Source organism: Chiloscyllium punctatum, chromosome 7 (assembly GCF_047496795.1).
Source record: "Chiloscyllium punctatum isolate Juve2018m chromosome 7, sChiPun1.3, whole genome shotgun sequence".
In the NCBI taxonomy this organism is placed as follows: Eukaryota; Metazoa; Chordata; class Chondrichthyes; order Orectolobiformes; family Hemiscylliidae; genus Chiloscyllium; species Chiloscyllium punctatum.
Window position 1 is genome coordinate 100,994,781 of NC_092745.1, and position 27,936 is coordinate 101,022,716.

Sequence of the window (27,936 nt, forward strand, 5' to 3'; positions counted from 1 at the left end):
GATGGGTGGGCACTATTTCATTCCAATAATTGATTATTCCGTTAATTGACTGAATGGGGCTCAGAGTTTTCTGAAATTTCCTTTATCCTTGCTCTGCCTGCCTTGCTTTCTCTCTCTGTCTCAGGGTTTGCTTCTGAGCAGACACATACTTGTGTATAAGGGAACTGAAGCACTGCTGAAGCCCCCGCTGACCCCCATCAGTTCAATGGAATTGACACAGCAAGCACTTGCTAAGTCCGCTCCTTGTTCAGGAGAGAGACAGAGCGTGTGTGTGTGTGTGTGTGTGTGTGTGTGTGTGTCTCTCCAATCAGTCATTTGGACATGATGCCTGGTGATGTCCAGATCTGTTCTCAGCAGCATTTCAGTAAGCCAAATTCACTTTTAATCACTGTAAACAAATAACGCGATCAGTGTTGCAACACCTCTTTGGTGTAATGTTTCTATCAGGACTTGGAGATCTTCTTTGGATAATCCAAAATTCGGATAATTCATATTGAGATAATCAGGGTTCCTCTGTAGATTGCTTTGCTTATTTTAGTTTATCTTCATTTCTTCTGTTAATACAATTGTGCTTTATTGTTACACCAAAATCTGCAGTAACACATGCTTATGTTTCAGTGAGCGAACACTTTGTCATAATGCTAAAACATGAGTCAGAACTAGTTGTACTTTTATTGATAAATGTCTTGTGCATCATATTCCAGATCAAACAGCAGATAGATGTCCTAATTCTAGCCCATTGGAAGCAGACTAAAACTGGAGTTACCTTTGGTAATTGGGAAACTTCTAGAAACAATTACTTGGGATAAATTAACAGAAATATGGACAAATGTGGGTTAATTAAGGAGAGGCAGCAAAGGCAAATTGTCTAATTTACTGGAGTTTTCTGAAGAGGTAACAAAGATTGTTGATGAAAGCAATATTGTTGGTGTGGTGTACAGGACTTCCAGGGGTGTTTTAGTAAGTGGCAACAATAGATTTGTTCGGAAAGTGACAGTTTATGGAATAAAATGAACATTAGCAATGTGGATACAAAATTGACTGAGGGTTAGTAAAGAGAATAGATATTGGGTATTTTTCAGGCTGAAGGGAGGTTTTTAGTTGAGATCCTCAGGAGTTAGCAGTGGGACTCTTGCCTTTTCTGATACATGTTAACAATCTAGATCTTGCAAGGGACAATTTCAAAGTGTGTAGATGGTACAAGACTTAGCAGAATGGTTAATTGAGAGGACGACAAGTGTAGAAAGGAGAACATTGACATGTTGGTGGAGTGTGTGGACAAGCAGCAGATAAAGTTCAATGTAGTTAGTGTGAGGTGCTGCACTTTGGTTCAAATTACATGGAGCGACCACATAAAATAAAAAAGTATGAATATAAGGGGTGTACAGGAGCAGAGACACAAGTGTGTATATGGGCATAAGTCATTAAAGGTCGCAGGATGAGTAAAGAAAGCAATTAAAGCATACGGTATTCAATATTTTAATAACAAGAGCATAGACTATAAGAACAGGGACATATAAGAGCAGGGACATTATGGTGAACTTGCGGATAGACATTATTTAGACCTCAGCTGGAGTACTGTGTGCCATTTTAGCTGCCACACTTTAGAAACAATGTGTAACATTGGCAAGAATGCAGCATAGGTTTAGAAGAACAGTTCCAGGGATGAGAACCTCCAGAAAGTTAGACTGGAGAAATTGGAACTGTTGTGCATGGAGAGGAAAAGACAGAGAGCTGATCAAGGTTTTCAAAATCATGTGGTCTGGACAGGGTCAAGAGGGTCAGACTGTTCTTGCCCATAGAATAATTGAGAACCAAACAGCACAGTTTTGAAATATTTTGCAAAAGAAGTGAATGCAAAGTGAGGAAAAACTTTTCACATAATGAATAGTCAAGGTTTGTAAAACACTGCCTAGAATTGCAGAGGAGGCAAGATCAATTGAGGCAATCAAGAAGGTAGTGAATGATCATTTAAACAGGAATAATATAGGAACTTGTCATAAGCTGAAATGCTCAGAGGGCTAGTGCAGACATGATGGGCTGAATGGCCTCATTCTGCACAGCAACAATTCTGAGATTCTGTAAAACCTTTGTCCATATGTCCAGTCTCATAACAATATGGTAAACTCCTAAATGCCTTCTGATCTGGTACCCTGTGTCTTACTGACAGCATGTAAATTATGCGTTTGCCCCTTTTGACACCAGCATTGAAAAATAAATTGCTCAACATGCTTGAATGGTACCTTGAGCAGTGAAGTGTTAGAATTATTCCTCTTCAGCCAAAATCATTCCGCACTCAAAGTAATCATCCAGTAAATACAGTAAACTGTCGGTTTTTGTACACTTGTGTATATTTCTATACATTAAAACATAAACATTCTAGCTTAGTAGGATGTGGTTCCTCCATATGTTGCCTTTAAAAAAATGTACAGCCAATATCATCCCATCTGGAAAAGCAAGCATGTACCCTTGAAAGATCCGAGACTTTTTCTTTCTTTTTCTTTTCAACCTGTGAATGAGCTGGTTTATGAAAAGCTTGTAAAAATATGGATGGTCATGCATGGATTTAGGGAAACAAAGCTGCATTCAGACTGGCACTGCTGGACCCACAGTACTCATTTGTAAATGCTATTCTCCCTTCACAATGTATCCAGTCTGCCAGAGAAGAGTATTAACGAAGCAATGTCAGTGAAATATAGACCAATAGTCTGGTTATAAGAACGAGACTTGTTCTGATATAGCTTACCTGACAATAAACTGGCCAATGTGTTGCTGGAAAAGCACAGCAGGTCAGGCAGCAGCCAAGGGGCAGGAGAATCGACGTTTCGGGCATGAGCCCTTCTTCAGGCTCATGCCTGAAATGTCGATTCTCCTGCTCCTTGGATGCTGCCTGACCTGCTGCGTTTTTCCAGTAACACATTTTCAGCTCTGATCTCCAGCATCTGCAGTCCTCACTTTCTCCAATAAACTGGCCAAGTAAATATTACATCTGAAGAATGAAATGGCTGACTGCTAATAAATCTAAACAAAAACAGAAAAAGCTGGAGGAACTCAGCAGGTCTGGCAGCTTCTGCGAGAGAAAGCAAATAGTTCAGACCCAGTGATCTTTCTTTAGAACTTTGAGAGTATAGGCTGAGGGGTGTCCTTAAAGAGGTTTATACAACCATGAGGAATATAAAGTGAATAGCCAAGGTAGAGGGGGTAATATTACAACATTTAAAAGACTTTTGGATAGGAATATGGATAGGTAAGATTTAGAGGGATTAGGACCAAATGCAGGTAAATGGGACTAATTTAGTTTAGGAAACTTGATAGGCATGGGTGAGTTGAGCCTGAGGGCCTGTGTCTGTGCTGTATGCTCTATGACTCTATATCATCTCACAGTTCTGCAACTGCAGTTGCAAAACTAACTTCCCAACATCCATCTCTAAGATACTTACTAAATGTTCTTATTTCTCACGCATTAGTTATCCAAATCCAATTATTTTCCTAAAAATAACAAAAAGAAATGCAGATGCTATAAATCAGAAACTGAAACAGAAGTTACTGGAAAAGCTCAGCAGATCTAACAACATTCGTGAAAAGAAATTAAGAGTTAACCGTTTCAAGTCGGGAAATGCTAACTCTTGATTTCTCTTCACAGATGCTGCCAGACCTCTTCAGCTTTTCCAACAACTTCTGTTTTAGTTTCCAATTTGTTTCCTCCTTCACTCTAAGTTTGCTCACTTAGCACGTATCAATGTTTCACTCATTGTTTTAAGGTCAGTTTCTTCAAGGCGTAAGCATCAATTTCTCATTGATTTTAAAGATATTGTCTCACTTGACTGGCACATCAACCAATTCATGCCATGCTGCTTATCAAGTAGATACACATGTTTGAAATCTATTCTTCAATGCAAGATCTCCCATCCTTTGCACCAATCTAATTTGAACTGGTATCAGCATATTCTCGCACACTTAAGTGGTATCCTAATACCATATCACATGTTTTAAAGCCTCACATGGTATTATCATGAGATGTGAGTTTTTTTATTTATCTCTCCATACATGGTCATGTCGCTACTGGTGATGGCCTGATTGTCAAATTCAGTTCTGTTAAAAAAAAAGGCAGTGACCTGAACATCACCAAAAGAAAATTATTAATTTAGTTTTCTCTACTAAATTTCCCTTTCAGTAGCCAAGGAACTATCTTTTTGATGGGAAATGATCTAGCCACTTAGCAAATTACGTAGAATTAAGATTTCCCAACAGGAAGAGATCAAGGTTTTTCTTGTCTAGAGTAAAAGCAGCAGGTGAGGCAGCGTCCAAGGAGCAGGAGAATCGACATTTCGGGCATGAGCCCTTCTTCAGGAATGAGGAAAGTGTGCCAAGCAAGCCAAGATAAAAGGTAGGGAGGAGGGACTTGGGGGAGGGGCGTTGGAAATGCGATAGGTGGAAGGCGTTAAGGTGAGGGTGATAGGCCAGAGTGGGGGTGGGGGTGGGGGCGGAGAGGTCAGGAAAAAGATTGCAGGTTAGGAAGGTGGTGCTGAGTTTGAGGGTTGGGACTGAGACAAGGTGGGGGGAGGGGAAATGAGGAAACTGGAGAAGTTGAGTTCACCCCTTGTGGTTGGAGGGTTCCTAGGCGGAAGATGAGGCGCTCTTCCTCCAGCCGTCGTGTTGCTATGGTCTGGCGATGGAGGAGTCCAAGGACCTGCATGTCCTTGGTGGAGTGGGAGGGGGAGTTGAAGTGTTGAGCCACTGGGTGGTTGGGTTAGTTGGTCCGGGTGTCCCAGAGGTGTTCTCTGAAATGTTCCGCAAGTAGGCGGCCTGTCTCCCCAATGTAGAGGAGGCCACGTCGGGTGCAGCGGATGCAGTAAATGATGTGTGTGGAGGTGCAGGAGAACTTGTGGTGGATATGGAAGGATCCCTTGGGGCCTTGGAGGGAAGTAAGGGGGGAGGTGTGGGCGCAAGTTTTGCATTTCATGCGGTTGCAGGGGAAGGTGCCGGGAGTGGAGGTTGGGTACTCCACTCTCGGCACCTTCCCCTGCAACCGCAAGAAATGCAAAACATGCGGCCACAGCTCCCCCCCTACTTTCCTCCAAGGCCCCAAGGGATCCTTCCATATCCGCCACAAATTCACCTGCACCTCCACACACATCATTTACTGCATCCGCTGCACCCGACGTGGCCTCCTCTATATTGGGGAGACAGGCCGCCTACTTGCGGAACATTTCAGAGAACACCTCTGGGACACCCGGACCAACCAACCCAACGGCTCAACACTTCAACTTCCCCCTCCCACTCCACCAAGGACACGCAGGTCCTTGGACTCCTCCATCGCCAGACCAGAGCAACACACCAGCTGAAGGAAGAGCGCTTCATCTTCCACCTAGGAACCCTCCAACCACAATGGGTGAACTCAGATTTCTCCAGTTTCCTCATTTCCCCTCCCCCCACCTTGTCTCAGTCCCAACCCTCGAACTCAGCACCACCTTCCTAACCTGCAATCTTCTTCCTGACCTCTCCGCCCCCACCCCCAACCCACTCCGGCCTATCATCCTCACCTTAACCTCCTTCCACCTATCGCATTTCCAACGCCCCTCCCCCAAGTCCCTCCTCCCTACCTTTTATCTTAGCTTGCTTGGCACACTTGCCTCATTCCTGAAGAATGGCTCATGCCCGAAACGTCGATTCTCCTGCTCCTTGGATGCTGCCTCACCTGCTGCGCTTTTCCAGCAACACATTTTCAGCTCTGATCTCCAGCATCTGCAGTCCTCACTTTCTCCTAGAGTAAAAGCAGGCACGTCATACGTTATTAAGTCCACATTTATTTGAACATATTAGTACCTGTTTTAAAGAAATAAGAAACAGAATAGAAAAAGTGCTGAAATTACTCACTTCTGCATCAAGGAGTTCTTAATGACAAGCTCGTCATCCAAGTCAGCTTCATTAGCCATGAAAAGTAGACGTTTGCACGTGTCATCAACTCCAACAAAGTCCCTTTGTTCAGCTGTGCACATCAACCAAAGACAAAACAAATTTTGTCAGTTCAGCTACATCATTCAATACTTCTGGGTGATATAGAGGCATCAGAAATGATTCAGAGGAGGGCCACAAGAACGATTTCTAGTTTGAACAACTTTTGTGACTCATATAGGCTTGAAAATGCTGGTTACATTAATAGTAGAAATGCCAAATTTTCATGGAGATCTGACAGAACTTTAAGATAGTTAAAAAGAGTATTTTGGGTTGTCAGTAATAGATTTGGAAAGCTCAGAGGTCACATGCAGAATTTTGCAAAGGTAAGGCTGGTTGAAGATTTGTTTTGCAGATGGTTGTAAATCGATGAAACAAATTTCATAAATGTACTCTAAGTAATGCAAAGTAATATAAAAGCATGATCAGAGAAGAATATTTCAGATTTTTTTCTTCTATTGTCCTGAGATTTTTAAAGTTTGCTTATGCCTTTCAGAAGACTACACTGCATCATGGCTGATAGAAACACAGGTTTGATGGATCATATAGCCTTTTCCTGTCCATGATTTACTTAATGCCAAAAATATTAATGGAAGTCATCCAAATTAATGCATTCAAGTAATGCAAAGGAAGATATGTACACAAATATTTATATGTGCAATAAAACAATTGATTATCAGTTTGCCAATAGGTATTTTACGTGCAAACATCATGCAACAGTGACATCATGAGTGTAAACTGTGGGCAGTAGTCCCAAGTGATGCCACTGGATGGAAACTGTACAAAGTAATCTGATCCTCAACTAGGCATTTCTGACTGGAACAAGAGAGGGCTTAAGTGTAGCAACAAAAGTAAACACCTTAGAAATATAATACATATGGAAATAACTTTGAGGGGATCAGCTTTCAGATGGAACTGCAACAGAATGGTCCAATTTAGGTTCATAAATTGGCATCAACAGGTTTTCAGATGAAAGATATTTTTGTTTTTTGTATTCACTACAGTTCATTTGGGTCTGTTAGGGGCCTTTGGAAAAAATGCTTTGCTTAAGCTGAATGGTCCTACAGTGTCGACAGGTCCATTTGGGTCCACTGCCAAAAAGACCTTTGGTTTTTATGTCTTTTTGATTTTGGATGTATGGATAATGGATACCCAATCTGTACAACGGTATTGGATACATTCTACCAACAGCCAGCTTTAATACATAAAAGGGTTATACTTTCATAAAACAAAGCAATAATGAAATAAAATTGATTGGAATAAAATTCAGATTGGATTCAGAAAACAATATTGGAACAACTTTAAAGTCACAATGGTAAATAGTCAGATAAATATATAGCTAAAACCAGTAAGCCCTAACTGTGTCTTAAAAAAACCCAATTAATAAATTAGAATAAAAATTACTGCTACAAATTTGTATACAAAGGGGATGGGTTCAGAGATCACTCTGAAACACATTGCAAAATGTGACTGGTATGAAGAAGGATGCAAAAAAAATGCAACATCACAGGCACAGAATATAATGTCAGAAATGTTTTTGATGTTTCATCAATAACTTAGATGTATAATAATGTCTAATATAGCAAGGTCTCAAGGCACTTCATGTGGCCAACATCTAGCAACATTTGATACAAATCCATATAAAGAGATATTAGGTTAGGTAAGCAAAAGCTTGGTCAAAGAGGTAGGTTTCAGAGGAGGAGACAGAAAGGTAGAGAGATTAGTGATAAAATTCTAGCATTTAGGAACAAAGGAGTTGAAGGTATGATTGCCAACTACAGAGATGGAAACTGGAATGTGCAAGAGGCCAGTATCAAAACAGCACACAATTCTTGGAAACCTGAAGGATGGCTCTGAGATGGTACAGGCAAACCCAAGAAATATTTGAAAGAAGGAGAATTTCGAACATCAAGGCATCATCATGCTAAATGCCAATGGAAGTTAGCAGGCTGAGAAGTGGTGGGTGAACGAATTTTTTTTGGTACACAGGTATTTATTGTTCATCCCTCATTGCTCTTAGTTGATAATGTTGTGCCACCTTTTTGAATTGTTACAATCCATGTTGTGTAGGCAAAGATGGCGCTGACACCGTGCAATTCCTTGCGAGCTCCCTACAGCAGATCTAACTCTAACATTTTCAATAACCGTTCTACACTTTTATACTTAAATTCTGAATCTGTAAAAATTACAAATAATGTTGTTTTAAATCTACTTACAGGTTTGAGGATCCTACAGTCGTCCACGACTGAGTACTATTGACAGAGACCCAGGACATCCCTACCGGCTTCCCATAGGGCCCACAAGGCTCATTCCCCTGGATCTCCTTTCCCCACCTTCCTACCTACTCCTGTTAATATCACTTATTTTGTGGGCTGGCATGACATGTCATGTCAATCACCTGTCTGAACCTTCTTGACAAGTAACAATGGACAGCTATCTTGACTGTTGCCTCTTTGCCCACCTTCATCTAAGAGTTAGTTTGTAAGAACAAAACCTCTTCTATTCCCAAATAATAGGTTAGTGTAGCACCCAATAAATTTTGACATCTGCTAAGATCTCTGATTCTGACGGCTTTTCCTTTGTTTTCTTATAGAGTCACAGAGACGTACAGCATAGAAACAGAACCTTTGGTCCTACCCATCCAATGCCAACCAGATATCCTAACCTAATCTAGTCCCATTTGCCAGCATTTGGCCAATATCCTTTGAACCCTTCCTATTCAGATACCAATCCAGATGTCTTTTAAATGTAATTGTACAAACCTCCACCAATTCCTCTGACAGCTTATTTCATACACGCACCACTCTCTGCATGAAAACATTGCCCCTTCGGTCCCTTTTAAATCTTTTCCTTCTCACCTGAAACCTAAGCCCTCTAGCTTCAGACTCCACTACCTTGGGGAAGGGACCTTGGCTATTTACCCTATATATGCCCCGCATGATTTTGTGAACTTCTATCAGGTCATCCCTCAGCCTCTGACACTCCAAGGAAAACAGCTCCAATCTATTCAGCCTCTCCCTATAGCTTAAACCCTCTAACCTTAGCAATAGCCTTGCAAATGTTTTCTGAACCCTTTCAAATTTCACAACATCCCTTCTATAGCAGGGAGAGTAGAATTGCATGCAGTATTCCAAAGTGGCCCACCCTATGTCCTGTACAGCTGTCCAGTCTTCTAGCACCTCACCTGTGGTTATCGTTGATACAAATATCTCAGCAATGGGGCCAACAATCAGTTCCCTAGCTTCCCACAAAGTTCTAAAGTACACCTGATCAGGTCCCAGGGATTTATCCACCTTCATGTGTTTCAAAACATCGTACATCACCTCCTCAGTAATATGAACATTTTTGAAGATAAGACATAGGAGCTGAAATTAGGTAATTCAGCCCATCGAGTCTGATCCGCCATTCAATCATGGCTTATAAGTTTCTCAACCCCATTCTCCCACATTCTGCCTGTAACCCTTGATCCCCTTGACAATCAAGAACCCATCTATCTCCATCTTAAATATACTCAATGACCTGGCCTCCACAGCTTCTACGGCAGTGCAGTCGATAGATTCATCACTCTCTGGCTGAAGAAGTTTCTCCTTATCTCCATCCTAAAAAGTCTTCCCTTTACTCTAAGGCTGAGCTCTCAGGTCCTAGTCTTTCCTACCAATGGAAAGATTTTCCCAGCATCTACTCTATCCAGGCCATTCAGTATTCTGTAAGCTTCAATTAGATTCCCCCTCATCCTTCTAAACTTCATTGAATATAGGACCACAATCCTCCAACGTTCCTCATGTATTAAGCTTTTCATTCCTGGGACCATTCTCATGAACTTCCCCTGAACACGCTCAGGCCAGTACATCCTTCCTGAGATACGGGGCCCAAAACTGCTCACAATACTTCAAATGCGGTCTGACCAGAGCCTTACAGAGCCTCGGAATTACATCCCTACTTTGAAAATCAAGTCCTCTCAAAATAAATGCAAGTATCACATTTGCCTTCCTAACTACTGACTCAACCTGCGAGTTTAGCTTGAGAGAATCCTGGACTAGAAGTCCCAAGTCTCTTGGACTTCAGACTTCTGGATTTTCTCCCCATTTAGAAAATAGTCCATGTCTCTATTCTTCCTACCAAAGTGCATGACCTCACACTTTCCCACGGTGTACTCCATCTGCCACTTCTTAGATATCAGTATTTATTTCTCCATTTCTCTAGTTTCCTTCTCCACATTAAACACTGATGCAAAAATACTCATTTAGTATCTCTCCCATCTCCTGCAGTTTCACATTTTGATCTTAGACCAGAGATGTGTTTATTTTTGTAGAATGCTAGTTACTGCTGTAACACAAAAGGTATACAGAAAATACTGAATATGGAATACCAAAACAATTCAGTTTTAAATATGTCCCCAATTTCCAACAGTGGGTACAACTACAACCCAAGGGATGTAGTGGTTCAAGACAGTGGCTCACCACCACCTTCCCACCAGCAACTAGGGATGGACAGTAAATGCTGGTCCAGCTCGGGAAGCCCACATCCAACGAATGAACACAACAAGTTGAAAATGAATCAAATCGCTTCAACTATAACTGTTAATCTTTGTTCAGTGATAACATTCTGTAGATCTAGAGTTCAAATGATATTACACAGATTGGAGCATATAATCTGGGATGGCACACCAGAGTAACCAAGGAGTCTTGCATTGTTGGAGGTGATATCTTTCAGATGAGATATTAAGCGAAGGTCTCAGTTATCCTCAGATGGATATAAAAGATCACAGCTAACCTCAAGAGGGTGCTGCTAAAGTACCACCAAGACACCACCTGCCCCACCAGAGGACCGAACAATCTGGACCACTGCACAACCACAAAATACGCCTTCTGCTCCATTCCCCATCCACACTTCAGAAAATCAGATCACAGCGCTGTGTTCCTCCTCCCAGCTTACAAGCAGAAGCTAAAATAGGAGGACCCTTCACAAACAGAAATACAATGCTGATCCAATGCAGCAGAAGACTGTCTTCGGGAACTTTTTGAAATCATTGGACTGGACCGTAGTCAGGTACTCAGTGGAAAACTGAGATGAGGACACTACCAACATCACAGACTGCATTAGCAAATGCATGGAGGATTGTGTACCAAAGAAGTCAATCTGAGTGTTCTCCAACGGAAACCTTGGATGAACCAGGAAATCCACTCCCTTCTGAAGACCAGGTGTGCAGAATTCAAGTCTGAGGTGACTCAGACAGGAAATCCAGATATGACCTCCACAATGCCATCAGGGATGCCAAGAGGCAGTACCAGACCAAATTAGAGACCCAAACTAATTAAATTGACTCCTGCAACCTGTAGCAAGGCCTAACAACATTACAGAATACAAAATGAAGCAGAGAAAGATAGTGGACAAAGACATTCCTCCCTGATGCACTCAACGCTTTCTATGCACAGTTCAAACAGAATGCCAGTGGCACTGTGTCACCTGTCCTGACAGCCTCGGTCGAACCTGTGCTCACTGTCAACGTTGCAGACATCAGTCAACCTAAGGAAAGCGACGGCCTCAGATGGAGTCCCTGGACGAGCACTTCGATCCTATGTGGAAAGACTGGCAGAAGCATTCACCGATCTCTTCAATCTCTCCTTCCTACAAGCCGAAGTCCCCACCTGTTTCAAGACCACCACCATCATCCTAGTACCTAAGAAACCACACGAAACATGCCTTAATGACTACTGCCCAGTGGTTCTGACCTCCATAACCATAAAGTGCTTTGAAAGGCTGGTCATAGCCCACATCAACTCTAGCTTCCTATCCTACCTGAATCCTTTATAATTTGCCTACCAGCGAAACAGGTCCACAGTGGATGCCATTTTCCTAGCCCTGCGTTCATCCCAGGAATATCTGGACAACAAGGACACCTTTGTCATACTTCTATTTATCGACTACAGCTCTGCCTTCGACACCATTATCCCTTCCAGTCTGATCTCAAAAATCTGAGAGCTATGTCTCGGTTCTGCCCTCTGCAACTGGATCCCCACAGACCACAATCAATGAAGATGGACAACTGCACATCCTCCACAATAAAACTCAATACAGGAATCCCCCCCCTTTCAAATTTGGAAAGCTCAGGAAATTTGGCATGTCCATATGGACCCTCACCAACATCTACAGATGTACCAGCGAAAGCATACTGTCAGAATGCTTAATGGCCTGGAATGGCAACTGCTCTGCCCAGAACTATAAGAAACTACAGAAGGTTGTGCACACAACCCAGACGATCACGGAAGCCAACATTCCATCCATGGACTCCATTTACACGGCTTGTTGCTACAGAAAGGCTGCCAACATCATCAAAGACCCATCGCACCCTGGTAATGCTCTCCTACAACCTCTTCAGGAGCTTGAACACACAGACCAGCAGGTTTGGGAATACCTTCTTCCCGGTTGATATTAGACGGATGAATGAACTCTCTAACCTCAAATAATAATGATCTTGCCTAGCACATGCCCTGTGTGATGTAACCTGTATGCAACTAAGTCTTTTTTCAACCCTATGATCTGTATGTCCTTGCTTACTCTGATCCGCCTGTACTGCTTGTAAACAAAGCTTTTCGCTATACTTAAGAACACGGCACAATAAATAAATCAAATTAAATCAAATATTTGAACAATGGAGTTCTCCCAGTTTCCTAATAATTATTTACCCAACCACACCTCCAGAACTGATTACCTGGCCAATTTTCCCACTGCTGTTTGTTGGACCTTACTGGGCACAGATTTACAGCTGCATTTAGTTACATTACATGAATGACTTTGAACTTGAACAGCATAATAAGTCAGTCATTTTACATTATTACTATACAGTGGTGATACAACTGGCTACTATCAGTCCAAAAAGATGCTCTTTCTACTATAATGTTGAATATGTATTTCTGTGTTCGTGCAATGTCAGGTAAATCGGCCAATCATTGAAATGTACAGTCTACCAAATCAACCCATGTTCCTCTGGCTGTTCAAAATAAGCAGAGTACTCAACCAACACACATTTATAAAATCCAAACCAAAACTTTTGGATGTGATTCCATGATTATTAGCCATTGAATTGCTAATAACTACACAACAGTAATTTAAGATAATCAGTGGAGCTTGGTTAATTTATATACACTCTGTGCACTAGAAAGGAATATGATAGAGCATTGTGCTTTTTGAAAATGCCTCAGCCACAGTCAATTTGCCAGCCAATCAGTTCATCTATTTCTCCTGTAGCATAAATTGTTGCCATCATTTGAAATATGGCATTCATATTTATTCTGATACATGTAAGATAAAGTTTCAGTAATATTAGTGACTTTGTTCCAAATGTACTTCACTAACTTCAGCTAAGAGCAAAACACTGTGGATGCTAGAAATCAGAAGTAAAAACAGTAACTGCAGGAGAAACATAGCAATATCCGTTGAGAGGGAAACAGAGTTAATATTTTGAGACTGAGAAAAAGTAAATGAGAACTTCTGTTTCAGTGACCTGCATGGAGCCACAGGAACATGGAACAAGTGAATCTTCTCAAACAGTAATAAACATGATGACAAGGAAAGAATTAGGTTATTGTCTTGGAGTGCATTCTATAATACTTTTGTTACAACACTGAAGAGGCCTCCATAAGGAGTCTGTGCACTTACGTTAGACTACCTACCGATATTTTCAAAAATCAATTGCTCATACATTTTTCATCCTGAGAAAACTTTACCTTCTTTATTTTTTCCTTTCTGGCCTGGCACAGGTTCAGTAAAATCATGTGCCTTTCGCATCAGCATGGACACTGTGGCATCGTGTGCACGAAACAGGTCTATTACCTCATGTAGAGCTGCATCAGTAATGAGATCACAACTGACGACCAAAACGTCGGTCTGTGAAAAGAAAAACAACTTTTCAATTTTTTGTTGAATATGTCGGCTGTGTCGAGAAACTATAGATGTTGACAGTAGAAAAAAAGATAGAATAGATATTCAGTCTACATGAGTAGCATTGGCACACTATAGGAAATATTTCACTCGAGAGAGGGCACAATAGATTCACCAGAACATTGCCTGGCCTTGAGTGATTCAGCTGTGAAGACAGATTAAACAAACTGGGTTGTTTTCCTTAGAGCAGAGAAAGCTGATGGGGAACGAAGACGTATAAAATGGAGGGGCATAGATAGGGTAGATTGGCAGAAACGTTTTAATATTAATAGAGGGATCAATAATTGGGCATAGATTTAAGATTAAGGACTGGAGATTTAGGGGGAACTTCTTTCATCCACAGGGTGATGGCAACTATGATAACATTTAAGAATTATTTAGATAAACACTTGAAGTGCCATGGCTTGCAAGGCTATGGGCCAAGTGCTGGAAAATGAATTAGAGTGGATAGGTTCTTGATGATTGGCATAGACACGATGGACTGAAGGGCCTCTTCCTGGCTGTAAACCCTATGACTCCAAATGTAATCAAATAATGCCTTTCAAATAGAATGTGACACAGAACTTAATGAACTGTGAAACAGTTTTGTTTTTCTGTCAAAGCAATCAACTTGCGCACAGCAAAGTCCTGAAAAGAGCAAATAAGATGAATAAATTGGCATTCTGCTCTTCGTTACATTGAGAGATGCATAAACGATTAAGAGACCTCCATGGTCCCAGATGCTTATATTCCATCTGACCTTTTTCTCAGCATCTGGACACATTAAAGTCTCAGCCAAAGACTAAGGGTAATGAAATACTCCCTCAGTATGTATTGTAGAGTCATCCTGGTCTATATGCTCAAGTCCCAGTACAATCTCCTGATTCAGAGACAAACTACATTAATGCAACCCGTTAACTCTTTTATAAAATATGCTGATAGGGTTAAAAAGGGTATCATATACCAAAATACACCACCTTGTGCATAATTAAATCAAAAATTGCTGGTGAAATGTAGCAGGTGTGGCAGCATCTGGGAGAAGAAAGCAGAATTAACGTAAATTCTATTACTTCGTGGATAATTAATGTGCTGACCTAAAAACAGAAGCTCAGATTGACAACATGTTTCAAAGAATTTAAAAAAAAGGATCTCTCCAGCACACTCAAATGCAGCAACAAATACTTATTCTTTGCACATGTATAAAAGTCAGTCCTATAATCTAATACCTAGCACATATATCAAGCCATTACATCAAACTACCATCAGCTACAACAGCAACAAGTTTCCATGATTTATCAGCACGAGCTACCATTTGTGCAGATGTAACTGCTTTTTGCTCCTTTGTCTTGGTGGTGCCTGCACCACTAGCACTAGTTTATCAGTAACAGGAAAACAAGCAGCAATTAAACTGTATTTTGCCTTTGCACAATCCAATGATGTGGTTACTAACAGATCAGATGGTCAGAAATCTTATTGGAACAACTGGCAACAACAATCACCAGCTCACAAAGTGACATCTCTCTTCAGATTGCATATTTCAACACATTGCATCAATATGACATCCCATAGGCACCAATTTGCTCCTTACCAATTTGTACCAAGCACTTAAATGCTTCATTTCTCAGGTTAAATGATACCGTACAGTTTCAATGTCTAAAATATCAAGTTTAACATTGTTCGTTTCTACACCTTATGTCACAAAAATTAATCTGAAAAACTTGGTGGTATAGTCAACAGTGGAAGTTATCTAAGATTACAAAGGGATCTGGATCAATTGGGCCATTGGCCTGAGGAGTGGCAGATGGAATTTAATTTGGACAAATGTGAAATATTGCATTTTGGTAAAATGCAAAAGGGTAGGACTTATACAGTTAATGGTTGGGTCCTGAGCAGTGTTATTGAACAGAGAGACCTAGGGTTCAGGTACATAGTTTAGATACAGGTAGATAGGATGATTAAGAAGGCACTTAGCCTGCATTGCTCAGACCATTGAGTATAGGAGTTGGGATGTCATGTTCAGGTTGTGCAGGATGTTGGCGAGGCCACTTTTGGAGTACTGTGTACTGTTTTGGTTGTCCTGCTATAGGAAGGATATTATTAAATTGGAGAGGGTGCAGAAAAGATATACAACAATGGTACTGGGACTGGAGGGTTTGAGTTATAAGGAAAAACTGGACAGGCTGGGACTTCTTTCACTGGAACACAGGAGTTGAGGGGTGACGTTGTAGAAGTTTATAAACTTATGAGAGGCATTGATATGGTGATTAGCAAAGGGTGGGGAAATTCAAAACTAGGAGACATTTTTTTTAACATGAGAGGAGAAAGACTTCAAATGGACCTGAGAGGGTAGTTCATATGTGGAATGAACCTCTACAGGAAGTGGTAGGTGCAGGTATAGTTACAACATTTAAAAGACATTTGGACAGATACATGAATCGGAAACGTTTAGAGGGATATGAGCCAAAGGCAGGCAGATGGGACTAGCTTAGTTCAGGAAACTTGGACAACTTGGTCCTAAGGGTCTGTTTCCGTGCTGTATGACTCTATGTCTCTATAAAGTGTTGAGTATGAAGTGTACTGACATTTTTTTAAAAATTGGCTCAACAGCAGTGGAATAAATTGAGGCACCAACATTCGCACCATAGAGGTAGAATGGAGATGTAAGTTTCTGATGCTGCAAATCTTGATTTATGCCAGAGATGGAAAGGTTACACTGTAAAATCCATGTGAAATTTTGTTTATGAAATCTGTCAAATTGATATTTATCAGCAGAACAAGTTGCCAACCTGAATCTCTGGGTGATAACAGGAAAAAGTAAGGTTTATTGAACAAGCAATTCACCTTTAGAAAAGGTAAGAAAAGAGTACAAACAAAACAATGGTGTCAGTGCAGATGTCGAAAAGTGTGGTGCTGGAGATATCTCTCTTTAAAGGACTTGGTTTAATTTATTTGGCAACTGATAAGGATTTGACATCAGTATCCAAATCATACTACAGTGCATCACTTTGAAATTACATATAATGTAGATATTTTTCAAAACAATAATTTATAAGCAAAGTGAAGTATTATGCAATTTATCTGGCTGAAGGACAAATTAACTTTTCACTAAGTTAAATGTAGCAGTGGAATCAGCCAGCCAAAACCAAACAGATCATTAATTCTTCATGATATAATGAAGGAAATAAATCAGAGTATAGACTCTCCATAAACATCAACATGTCACACTTTCTCTGGTCAACTGGTGTGCTGTATCAGTCACATGAAAAATAAACATGATCTTTAAACAAATTAAAACACCTAATTTAGTCCAGAGTACATTTCTTTAAAACTTCAGAAGAAATGACATTCCTTTCAGTTTTGTTTTCACTGTGCTAGAAATGTGTCATTTCAGGTTTGCGAATGCACTGATACGCATCACTTCTAGCCTGGATGGGAATACAGAAAGATGGATCACTTGAAAGTTCAAACTAACTGTATATGTGTATTTATTCTATTTTAAGTGATATTTTCTATGAATAAAAAAACATAGAAAACCTTGTCCCACAATCTTTCTATCCAACCCTTTGCAAAAGGAATTTACACAAATACAGAAATTATACTTAAGAGGACTGCGCATGTTAAAATGAAATTAAAAATAATGAATCAAAGAATGTATACCATTTTCTAAATCTGATTAAAGACCTGTAGAGTTAACTTAGTTTCTCTCTTCGCAGCTGCTGCTAGAACAGCTAAGTATTTACAGCATTTTCTGATTTTCGTTTTTCAATTCATCCTATTTTCACAAAAACATGCTGCTCATAATTATAGATGCTCTAAGATACAATGTAATGATTTTACACGTTTACAATTAGGTATTAAGTTACATATATATTTATAATTTCTAAAATGTTTCAGTGATTAGGTTACTCATTCCTATTATCCTTTGTATGGCTTTAAAAAAAGTTAAAAATCATATTTAACAAATTAGAGTTCAATTTGAATCTGGAATGCTTTGAACAATAATTCAGTTTCAAGTGTAATTAAACCCAGTGATTAGTTAAGAATCTCATTCTGGAATTTTACACAAATTAATTAAACATGATGGTAATTTCAACCTTAGGTTATCATAAGATTTTCTTTGGATTTTTCACAATTGAATCAAAAAGTGTTCTTCAGCCATGGAACTTGTAACATTATCATATGGGCTAACTATTACTTTAGAAGAAAGTGAGGACTGCAGATGCTGGAGATCAGAGCTGAAAATGTGTTGCTGGAAAAGCGCAGCAGGTCAGGCAGCATCCAAGGAGCAGGAGAATCGACGTTTCGGGCGTGAGCCCTTCTTCAGCCCTCCCTGAAGGGCTCATGCCCGAAACGTCGATTCTCCTGCTAACTATTTACTTTAACTAAAGGTGAGAAATTGCAATTTTAAATAGCCACACCTGGGGATTTTTTGGAGGTATTACTACATGATAGGAGGTAGACGCATGCTTAAGTTTGCCAGGTTGCATAACGTTCGGAGGCAAACGTATTGACCTGGATGAGTAAAATGAAATAGGAAGGGAGAGCTGAAGAGGCAAAGTGATTTGGGAACAAATTATGGAATGTAGGATCCAGATTATTTTCCAAATAGTAGGATGAAAAGCAATTAAATAAATGCTAAAAGAGAAATTGAATGTTTTGGACAAGTTTGGGAGGGGTTAGTGTGGAAATAGGGAGGGGTGAAGGGAAGTCTGCTGCCCTTACCTACCGAAACCCTCATATGACTTCAAACCCACAGTAATGTATGTACTTGCCTCAATGACTACATCTGAAACAGCCTATGGGAAGCCATTCAAATCAAGGGCAACTAAGTTGGGCAACATGTCAACAGTCAGAGACCAAGGAGAAAAATTAATAAAAAATATATTGGTCAGTAGATATCGAGGGTTAATGTAGAGGTAGAGGAGGCAAGGGATCTAAAGCTCACCGCTGTATTAAACAGCACACTGAGCTTATAACACCCTGTTATGCTTAGAGATCATGACTTGGAGGAGAGGTAACAACAATATAGAAGTTTGCAGTCAGTGATGAAGACATAGCCTTGTTTCTTAAAGTTAGGACATAACCAAAGCTTGATGTCTTATAAATAGTCCATCAAGACACAGACAGTTAAAAGTGCTATTGATTTTTTAAAAAATTCATTAAGGGAATGCATTTATTGCCTATCCATACTTACCCAAAGGGCAGTTGAAAGCCATCCACATTGCTGTGGGTCTGGAGTCACATGTCGGCCAGGCCATGCAAAGTTGACAGTTTCCTTCCTAAAGGACATTAGTCAACCAGATGGGTTTTTCCAACAATCGACAATGGTTTGATGGTCATCATTAAGACTCTTAATTCCCAGTTTTTTATTGAATTCAAATTCCACCAGCTGCCATAGTGGAATTTGTACCCTGGCCCCCAAAACAATGCCTGGGTCTCTGAATTAATAGTCTAGTGATAATATCACTAGGCCTTTGCTTCCTTTCACCCCTCCCTTGCATATCTTTGGTATAAACTATTGAAGCTGGTTCTATGCTTGTGAACGAAGTAGCAGAAAGACAGTTAGATGCTTTGTGAAACTCCAGGGGCAACAGTCTGTTGGGTTGGAAAGAAATTATTGATAAAGATGCACAGGTTACATTCACATAGAAAACAGTACAACCAATCATGCACCTGGTCAATAGAGTTGCTTTTGAGAACATTACCATGGAGGAATCGAAGATGGATAATGCACTACAAACACTCAAAGAGGATGTAATTCATGTGCTGAGAGAAGAGCGAAGACTGAACTAAAAGGATTTGAATCAGAAAAGAAAAGAATATAGCTTGAAGGCAACAAGTCAAGAAAGGGATATTTCACATAGAACAGCAGGTGAACAGCATAAATGACTTACAGACTGATAATTGTGAGGAAGGGATGGTGGTGGTAACTGAAAAAAAAAGGAATGATTAATGTTAGCTAGTGTGGGAAGCTGGAAGAAGCACTGAGCAATCTGAGGCTGAATGAGAAAGAGCTCAAGGAGAAACGTAGGTGGTTTCCCAAAAAAAGTGAATTTCAACAGGGTGGTAGAAAAAATAGTCAAGAAAGTACAGAATTATGGATCCTACAGTACAATACTTGGAAGCTTGGGGACAGGGCAGGCCAGGAGCAGCTAAGGCAGCTGACAGGATAATCATGGGTAAGATATTAATAGTCAAACCATGGTAGGTTTACAACATTAATCTTTATTACATTTTATAAATAGCATTAACTTTATTAAGATTGTACTTGAAAAAGCTAACCCCAAACCTGCATTATTAATCATCCTTAAAAAAAGAAACTTTTGCCAATACCCTTCTATAGATTATGACTAAGAGATGCATGAGAGGCTCCTTTCTGGTTTTCCTCATAGTGAGCCTCCACTCAGTACCTCAAACCACACACTGTGACATGAATAACCCCATTTCTACAAACATTAACATAGTTATAACGATTTCATCAAGGAATATTGCAAAAAGTTCTTACAGCACTTTTATTAAAAGTATGAAACTGTTGTATTTTGTGATTACCTCTAAATTACTAGAGTAAATTCAACACATTACACAGAAAGCTAACACTGTGGAATGTGGGATACAAACAAAACAAAAATGCAATTTCTGCAGAAAGAATAAACGTTAAAAAATTACTCTATTAAACAACAGTGACTGCACAGGATGCAGATATCATCAAGGTTCCCAATGTTCAACTTCTAAACACTTAACAGAAATATTTGCTTATCAAGTATTTAAATGGATTTAAATAAACAAGTTTATAGTGGAGGGAAACAACATTTTGAATTGCATAATTGTGAAACGACAGATAAATGTTCTGCTTATACACAGAAATCAATTGATATTTGGAATAGGAATTCTAGTATCTGTCTTGGACATCAACTCCATTAATGCTATTATTAATAAGTCACTCACTAGCATCAAGCCATTCACTTACCTTCCATATTGAATCAAGTATAAGTCTTCTCAGTTTTTTCTTTGTAACATAGTGATCATCGTTTAGTGGGGTGTATTAGTCTTACAGGAATTTGCCTGCTATGTGCAGTAGAAGCAGTTACCAAAATTGTCGAAAGTTGGGCGGCACAGTGGCATAGCAGTTAGCACTGCTGCCTCACAGCACCAGAGACCCAGGTTCAATTCCCGCCTCAGGCAACTGTCTGTGTGGAGTTTGCACATTCTCCCCGTGTCTGCGTGGGTTTCCTCCGGATGCTCCGGTTTCCTCCCACAGTCCAAAAATGTACATGTTAGGTGAATTGGCCATGCTAAGTTACCTGTAGTGTTAGGTGAAGGGGTAAATGTAGGGGAATGGGTCTGGGTGGATTGCTCTTCGGAGGCTCAGTGTGGACTTGTTGGGCCGAAGGGCCTGTTTCCACCTGCAAGTAATCTAATCTAAAAAAAAAGGCAAGTCTGAATGCAAAAAAGACTACAAAACAGGTAAATATAACCAACTGTACAGCACCAGTCAACTCACACACCCTTTCATGACCAAGCATCAGGGTTTCTGGAACTGGGACAAAACAAAATGCTTATGTTCACAATCCACTGCAAATGCTGAGAATAGTACCACCTTCACCCACCTTCACTCAGCCTGCCCTAAATTCAGGACACACTGCAGCCTCAGTAAACTGGTTCTAGCCTAGCCATGGCAGCAGAGAGTCCATTATCAAGAAGCGCTTTGTAGCAGTCCGAGGAGTTATGGAAGCCTGGAGAGAAGACATGGAATTCTGGAGGCTGTAAAGCTACCTGATCTAAGTAGTAGAAATTGTGAAGGGGCAAAAAAGTCATCCTCTACCAGGTTTTGATGAAATAACAGCAAACCAAAACATTAACTCTGTTTATCTCTGCAAGGATATTGCCAGACCTAAGTATTTTCAGTACTTCTATTTCAAATTTCCAACATCTACAGAGTTTGCTTGCATACTTAAAACAAAAGGTCACTTCACAGGGAGGTGACTCCCTAGCGGTATTATCACTAGACTATTCATCCAGAGACCCAAGTAAGGTTCAGAGGACCAGGGTTCAAATCCTGCCATGACAGATGTTGGAATTTGAAATCTCGTAATCTCAATGTAAGAGTCTTAAAGAGTCTAATAATGACCATAAAACTATTGTTGATTGTTGGAAACACCCATCTGGTTCACTAATGTCCTTTAGGGAAAGAAACTGCTGCCCTTACTTGGTCTGGCTACTTGTGCCTCCAAATCCACAGCAATGTGGTTGACTCAGGGCAATTAGGGATGGGCAACAAATGCATTGCCCACATCCCATGAACAAGTTTAAAAAAAAGCTGAATGAAGATGAACTATCCAAAATAGTCTATACACTTGATATGTCTTAAATGATGACTATACCTGACTCTGACAGAAATGGAAGATAGAGATATGTGGCCACCTTTGACAGACAATGTTATGACCCAAGTGATAGTAATATTGGAAAAATAAGATCCCAGAATGAAAGCTGGCTTCATAGATCACATTTACTTTTTCCAGTTGGTTAGCTACAGAAATAGCTATTGCCATTTACTAGCCATTATTGGTTAGCAAATAGAAGATACCAGGAGTTAGAAGAGTAAAAAGGAACAGAGGTGAAAAAATAAACTGAAAAAAATTAAATGTGAGGAGCGAGAAAGCTAGATGTTACGAAGGCATAGTAAAGAAACCACACAAAATGAATCAAAGGAAAAGCTAACAAATGTAGAGACAGTTTGTTTGTTTTTTGCAAGCTTTCTAGAGGCGAATGAGAAGCTTTGGGAATTTTTGTGGGCTCAACTAAAACATTTTTTCCAACCACTGGATGTGCAACAGCCCCAATATGTCCAAGTACAAAAATCTTTATTCAATAAAATAATCCCCATTTTACTAATTTATTTCAGCTGGAAGCTGGGAAGCAGCAATATGAAATCTGTGCACAGATTGGGTGAGAAAATAATGACATGTCAGCATGAGAAACAGTCTTTAAAAAAAAATTTAGTTACACTTGCAAAGCAAGTTACAGATGGAGGTTGGCAAAATTAGATGATAGTGATGGTTACACAGATTGACTGAAGTCACAGAATATTACATTGCGCAAAGAATGTGGAAAAGACTAAAGAAACTGCAAAACTGGCAAGAAACAACAAGTAGGGAAAGAGAAAACTTATTCCAGAAACTCAGCAAGAATCGAAACATACACTCAAAGAGTCCGATGAATACACTAAAACGCTCCTTTAAAGGCCCAGGCAGAGGCATGAGCATGCATTCTCTGAGTACACTTACAAACATAACAATTATTGATGACTCCTTAAAAGGGATTTTAACTCAAAATAATGCACTACCTTAATTTTTCCATGAATCTGTCGTAAAGAGTCCGCAGTTCCCATGTCAGTGTCCTCTGGAATACAGACTGTATCCAATTTCAGTTTTGTGTCTATTTGTGGTAGCTGTTTCTGTACCTCCCTTGTTGTAACCACTATTACTTCTGCAAAAGAAAGAAAACTCTTCATAATCTTTTCCATTGGAAGAGCACCATTATATACACAACTAATAGGTGATAATATCTGAAAGGTTGACCCAACGTCTGACCACATGTCAAACTCTTCCTACTTAAAACCTATACACTGACAACTTTACACTCACTGCTTTCTCTACTGAACCCACACTCTGAGCAAGGACAGGGCCGAAGTGAGAGGGGGAAAGAGAGTTAGGCAGGGAAGCAACCAGAAAGGGAGTTAGTCTGACAAAGAAACAATCAGAGGATGAGAGCATGGGCTGTGAGTGCACTCCAAAACAGTGCAAAATGGGCCACCCATGCTGTGTTGGCCCTGTTGAGAACGGATATCAAACGATTTCAACTTCTCAAAACTGCTACTCATCTATGAGCTGACTTCTACAATTTGCCAAAAGTTTAATCTCAAAAACTCAATTTACCCACATGACTTACTCCTCACCTTAAACTTTTGCCCTCTGGTCATAGATGTATCTGCCATGGGGAAAGATTCTCATGATCCACTGTGTCTACCTCATAATTTTGTATACCTCAATCAGACTCTTTTCCAAGGTAAACAAACCTAGTCTGTCCACTCTCTCCTCGCAACTGAGACTTTGCATCCCAGACAACATCCTGATGAATCTCCTCTGCATCCACTCAAGTGCAGTCATAATCTTCTAATAGTGTGGCAACCAGAACTGCACACAGTATTCCATCTGTGGCCTAACAAATGTTGTATAAAGTTGTAATAAGACTTCCTTGCTCCAAATTCAATGCCCTGGCTAATGAAGGAAAGTTTCCCATACACCACTTTGGGAGGATATGCAATTGATTACAGTCAGTTCTGTTAAAATGCACCTTTTGTTTATGCAAATTGGCTGCAACATGATTGGGTGAATAAAGCGCAAACTTTTAATGTGAGTGTTGGCTATAACGCAATAAGATCGCTGACACTTTAAATGTTATTTATATTGTGTAGCGTGGGGCTGTACAGGAACGCAACTATTGCGTTCTGGAAGAACTGCCTGTACTTGAAAATTTGTCTTAGTAAAACTGAAAGAATGGCAATATATTTCCAAGTCAGGATAGTCTGTGGTTTGAAGATGAACTTCCAAGTGGGTAATGTTCTCATGTTTCTGCTTTGTCTTCTATGATGTCAAGCTCCTTGACTGCTGTTGAAGCTGTATTCATCCAGGCAATTGGAAAGTATACCATCACTCTTCTGACTTGTGCCTTTTGGGTAGTAAACAAGCTTTGGAAAGTCAGGAGGTGAGTTACTCATTGCAGAATATTGTAGATTTCTAGCATCTCACTTGCACTTGTAACCAGTGTTCATAAGGCTAGTCCAGTTTAGTTTCTGGTTAATAATATGGTGGGGGAATTCAGTGATGGCAACGGTTAGATTTTCTGCTGTTGGAGGAGGCCATTGTCTGGGACTCGCATGGTGCGAATATTATTTGCTAATTGTCAGCCCAAACCCAAATAATGTCCAAACTTTGCAGCCTGTGGACATGGACTGCTTCAATCTCTGAGATATGTAAAATGGTGTTGTCATAATGCAATCATCAGTGAACATCCTCACTTTTGATGTTACTGTGGAGGGAAGATATTGATGAAGCACCTGAAGATGGTTGGGCCTCGGATGCTATCATGAGGTACACCTGCAGAAATGCTCAGGAGCTAAGATGACTAATCTCCAGTAGCCACAACTATCTTCCTGTGTGCTAGGTGTGACTCTAACCCATGGAGCGATTCCCCCTCATTCTCATTGACACTAATTTTGCTAGAGCTCCTTGATGCCACACTCAGTCAAACGTGGCCTTGATGTCAAGGGTGGTCACTCTCTCCTCCCTCTGGTCATGTTTGAACCAAGGCTATAATGAGACCAGGAGTTGAGTGGACCTAGGCAGAACACAAATGGACTACATAGGGTAATTATGGGGTTATCTAAGTGGGATTCAAACCTTGGATTATTAGAGCAGTAGGAAGGTAAAGGAGCAGTGATCAGTTAGGATAGGGATTGAATGTACAAAGTACTAAGAAAACAATATATTAAATAAAATGGTGACAGGATGAGAAGTGGGGGTTGACTAATTAAACAGTTTGAAAAACAAGATAGAATAGCATAGAGTCATACAGCATGGAAATAGATTCTTTTGTCCAATTTGTTGAAGCCAACCACACTCCCAAACTAAACTAGCCCATTTGTCGATGTTTGGCGCATATCCCTCTAAACCTTTCCTATTCATGTACCTGTCCAAATATCTTTTAAATGTTGTAATTGTACCTGCACCATTACTTCCTGTGACAGTTCATTCCACATATGAACCACGGTGTAGAAAATGCTGTGACTGATATCCTTTTCAAAACTTTCTACTCTCACCTTAAAAAAATGTGTCCCAGTAATGAGTTCCCCACCCTCAGGAAAAGCTATTCACCTTACCCCTGTCCCTTGTGATTTTACAAACCTCTATAAGGTCACCCCTCAACCTCCTATGCTCCAGTGAAAAATGTTCCAGCCTATCCAGCCTCTCCTTATAACTCAAATCCATCCCAGCAATATCCTGTAAATCTTTTCTGAACCCTCTCCAATTTAATAATATCTTTCCCACAGCAAGGCAACCTGATATGCACACAGTACTCTGGAAGAGGCCTCACTAATGTCCTGTATAACCTCAACATGACAGCCCATCTCCTAAAATTAAAGGTCTGAGCAATGAAGGCACGCATGCTAAATGTCTTCTTAATCACCCTGCCTACCCATTATACAAATTTCAAAGAAGTATGTACCTGAACCTCCAGGTATCTTTGTTCTACAACATTACCCAGGGCTCTACCATCAACTGTATAAATCCTGCCCTTGTTCGTTTTACCAAATTGCAATAACTCACATTTAGAGCTGAAAATGTGTTGCTGCAAAAGCGCAGCAGGTCAGGCAGCATCCAAGGAGCAGGAGAATCGACGTTTCAGGCATGAGCCCTACTTCAGGAATTTATCCAAACTAAACTCAATTTGCCGCTCCTCAGTCCATTGACCCACATGATCAAGATCTCTTTGTAATCTTAGATAATTTCTTCACTGTTGAGCGTACCACCAATTTTGGTGTCATCCACAAACTTATGATTTGGAGGTGCCGGTGTTGGACTGGGGTGTACAAAGTTGCATGATTTTTAACTTTGGCGACACACTTAGTAACCATGCCTCCTATATAAATGACAAACAAAAGTGGATCCAGTACTGATCCCTGTGGAATATCACTGGTCAAAGGTCCCCAGTCTGAAAAACAACCCTCTACCACCAATCCAAATTTGTATCCAATTGACAAACTCACCCTGAATCCCATGTGATTTAACTTTACTAATTACTCCACCATGCAAAACCTTGTCAAAGCAGGACATCAGCAAACAAATTGCAGGCGTAAGTGGACACTGAGGGTTTTCTTGTTATATAAGTATAGGACAGATTAGTAAATACGTGGTCTCATGGAAGTCGGGCTCCTCACCTTGCCTTAGCTTCAAAGGCATGACTAGGCAAGATATGTGCAGTGTTCATTTCTATTGGAGAATCGCCTATGGTTCTTTCTCATCTACGTTTAATTACATTGAAGCCAGGTGACAACATGAAAGGCTTCGAAGTTACAAGGAAAGCATACATATTTTTCATATGCAATAAGCAAAGCAATCAATGAAAGAATTTAGGGATTGGATTCTCCATAGAAGGGTTTTTTAAAATCAGGGACAATATACCAAAAGACAAATAGTCTAACAATTTTCTTTATTTGCTTAATTTCTGTAGCCAAACAACAACCACAAACTGCTAAACTTTGATTTTAAGGCCAACAAAAAGTTCAGAATTTGAAAAAAAATTGTCTCACTAAGGAAGCATATGAATTATGCTATGTACTGCTTTGCACAATTCACAAAGGCACACCAGCACAAGATATGATGTAATAAGAACAAACTTAAGGTTAACTTCAATGTTGATTTTATTGTTGATCACAGTTACCTAATATAGGCAGTCAACAATTTGGAAGCAATTTTCAGATAATGTTTTGAGTTTGTTAAGCAGCAGCAGTTCAGATATCATACATTAGTTAATTACTAAAGAAAGTATATAACCGTGATGGGTGGGAATGGTTCACTGATACCAGAAAACTGTCATTTCAGTCTTGTTGATGTGGTGGGGGTAGCATCCTCCTCTCTAGCTGAGGTGCAAGATAACTCTTCCCTCGGTATTCTTCCTCTCCTTCTGGTTCCATCTGCCTGAGGAGGACCGTTCAATAAAAATCGCTTTCTGGGGGCCACCTGACGAGAACTGCTGCTCACCAGGTCTACTTGATGAGAGCTTCTCTCTATTGAAATCCTCTACCCTGAGAACATATTGTTACAACACGGCGGCAAACCTTCTGCTAATTAAACTAAACACACAGAAAAGCTCGCCTTGCCTCGTAATCTGTTAAAGTGTGAGTGACAGAGAACTACCCAAATTACCTATTTAACTAAAAGTATCAATTTTATTTTTTAACTCAAAAAGTGAACATCAAACAACAACTATTTACAACTCTAA

At 40.1% G+C, this 27,936-nt stretch overlaps 1 protein-coding gene across 1 annotated transcript in view; it reads right to left on the bottom strand.

Annotated features, from left to right (window-relative positions):
- Positions 1-27,936, bottom strand: part of eif2b3 (eukaryotic translation initiation factor 2B, subunit 3 gamma) — a 136,512-nt gene that overhangs the window by 84,642 nt on the left and 23,934 nt on the right. The window contains exons 3-5 of the mRNA XM_072574437.1: positions 23,219-23,361; positions 13,683-13,842; positions 5,878-5,989 (exon numbers count right to left, since the gene is read on the bottom strand). Of these exons, the coding sequence (XP_072430538.1) occupies positions 5,878-5,989; positions 13,683-13,842; positions 23,219-23,361 (415 nt within the window). The remainder of the gene's footprint in view (positions 1-5,877; positions 5,990-13,682; positions 13,843-23,218; positions 23,362-27,936) is intronic.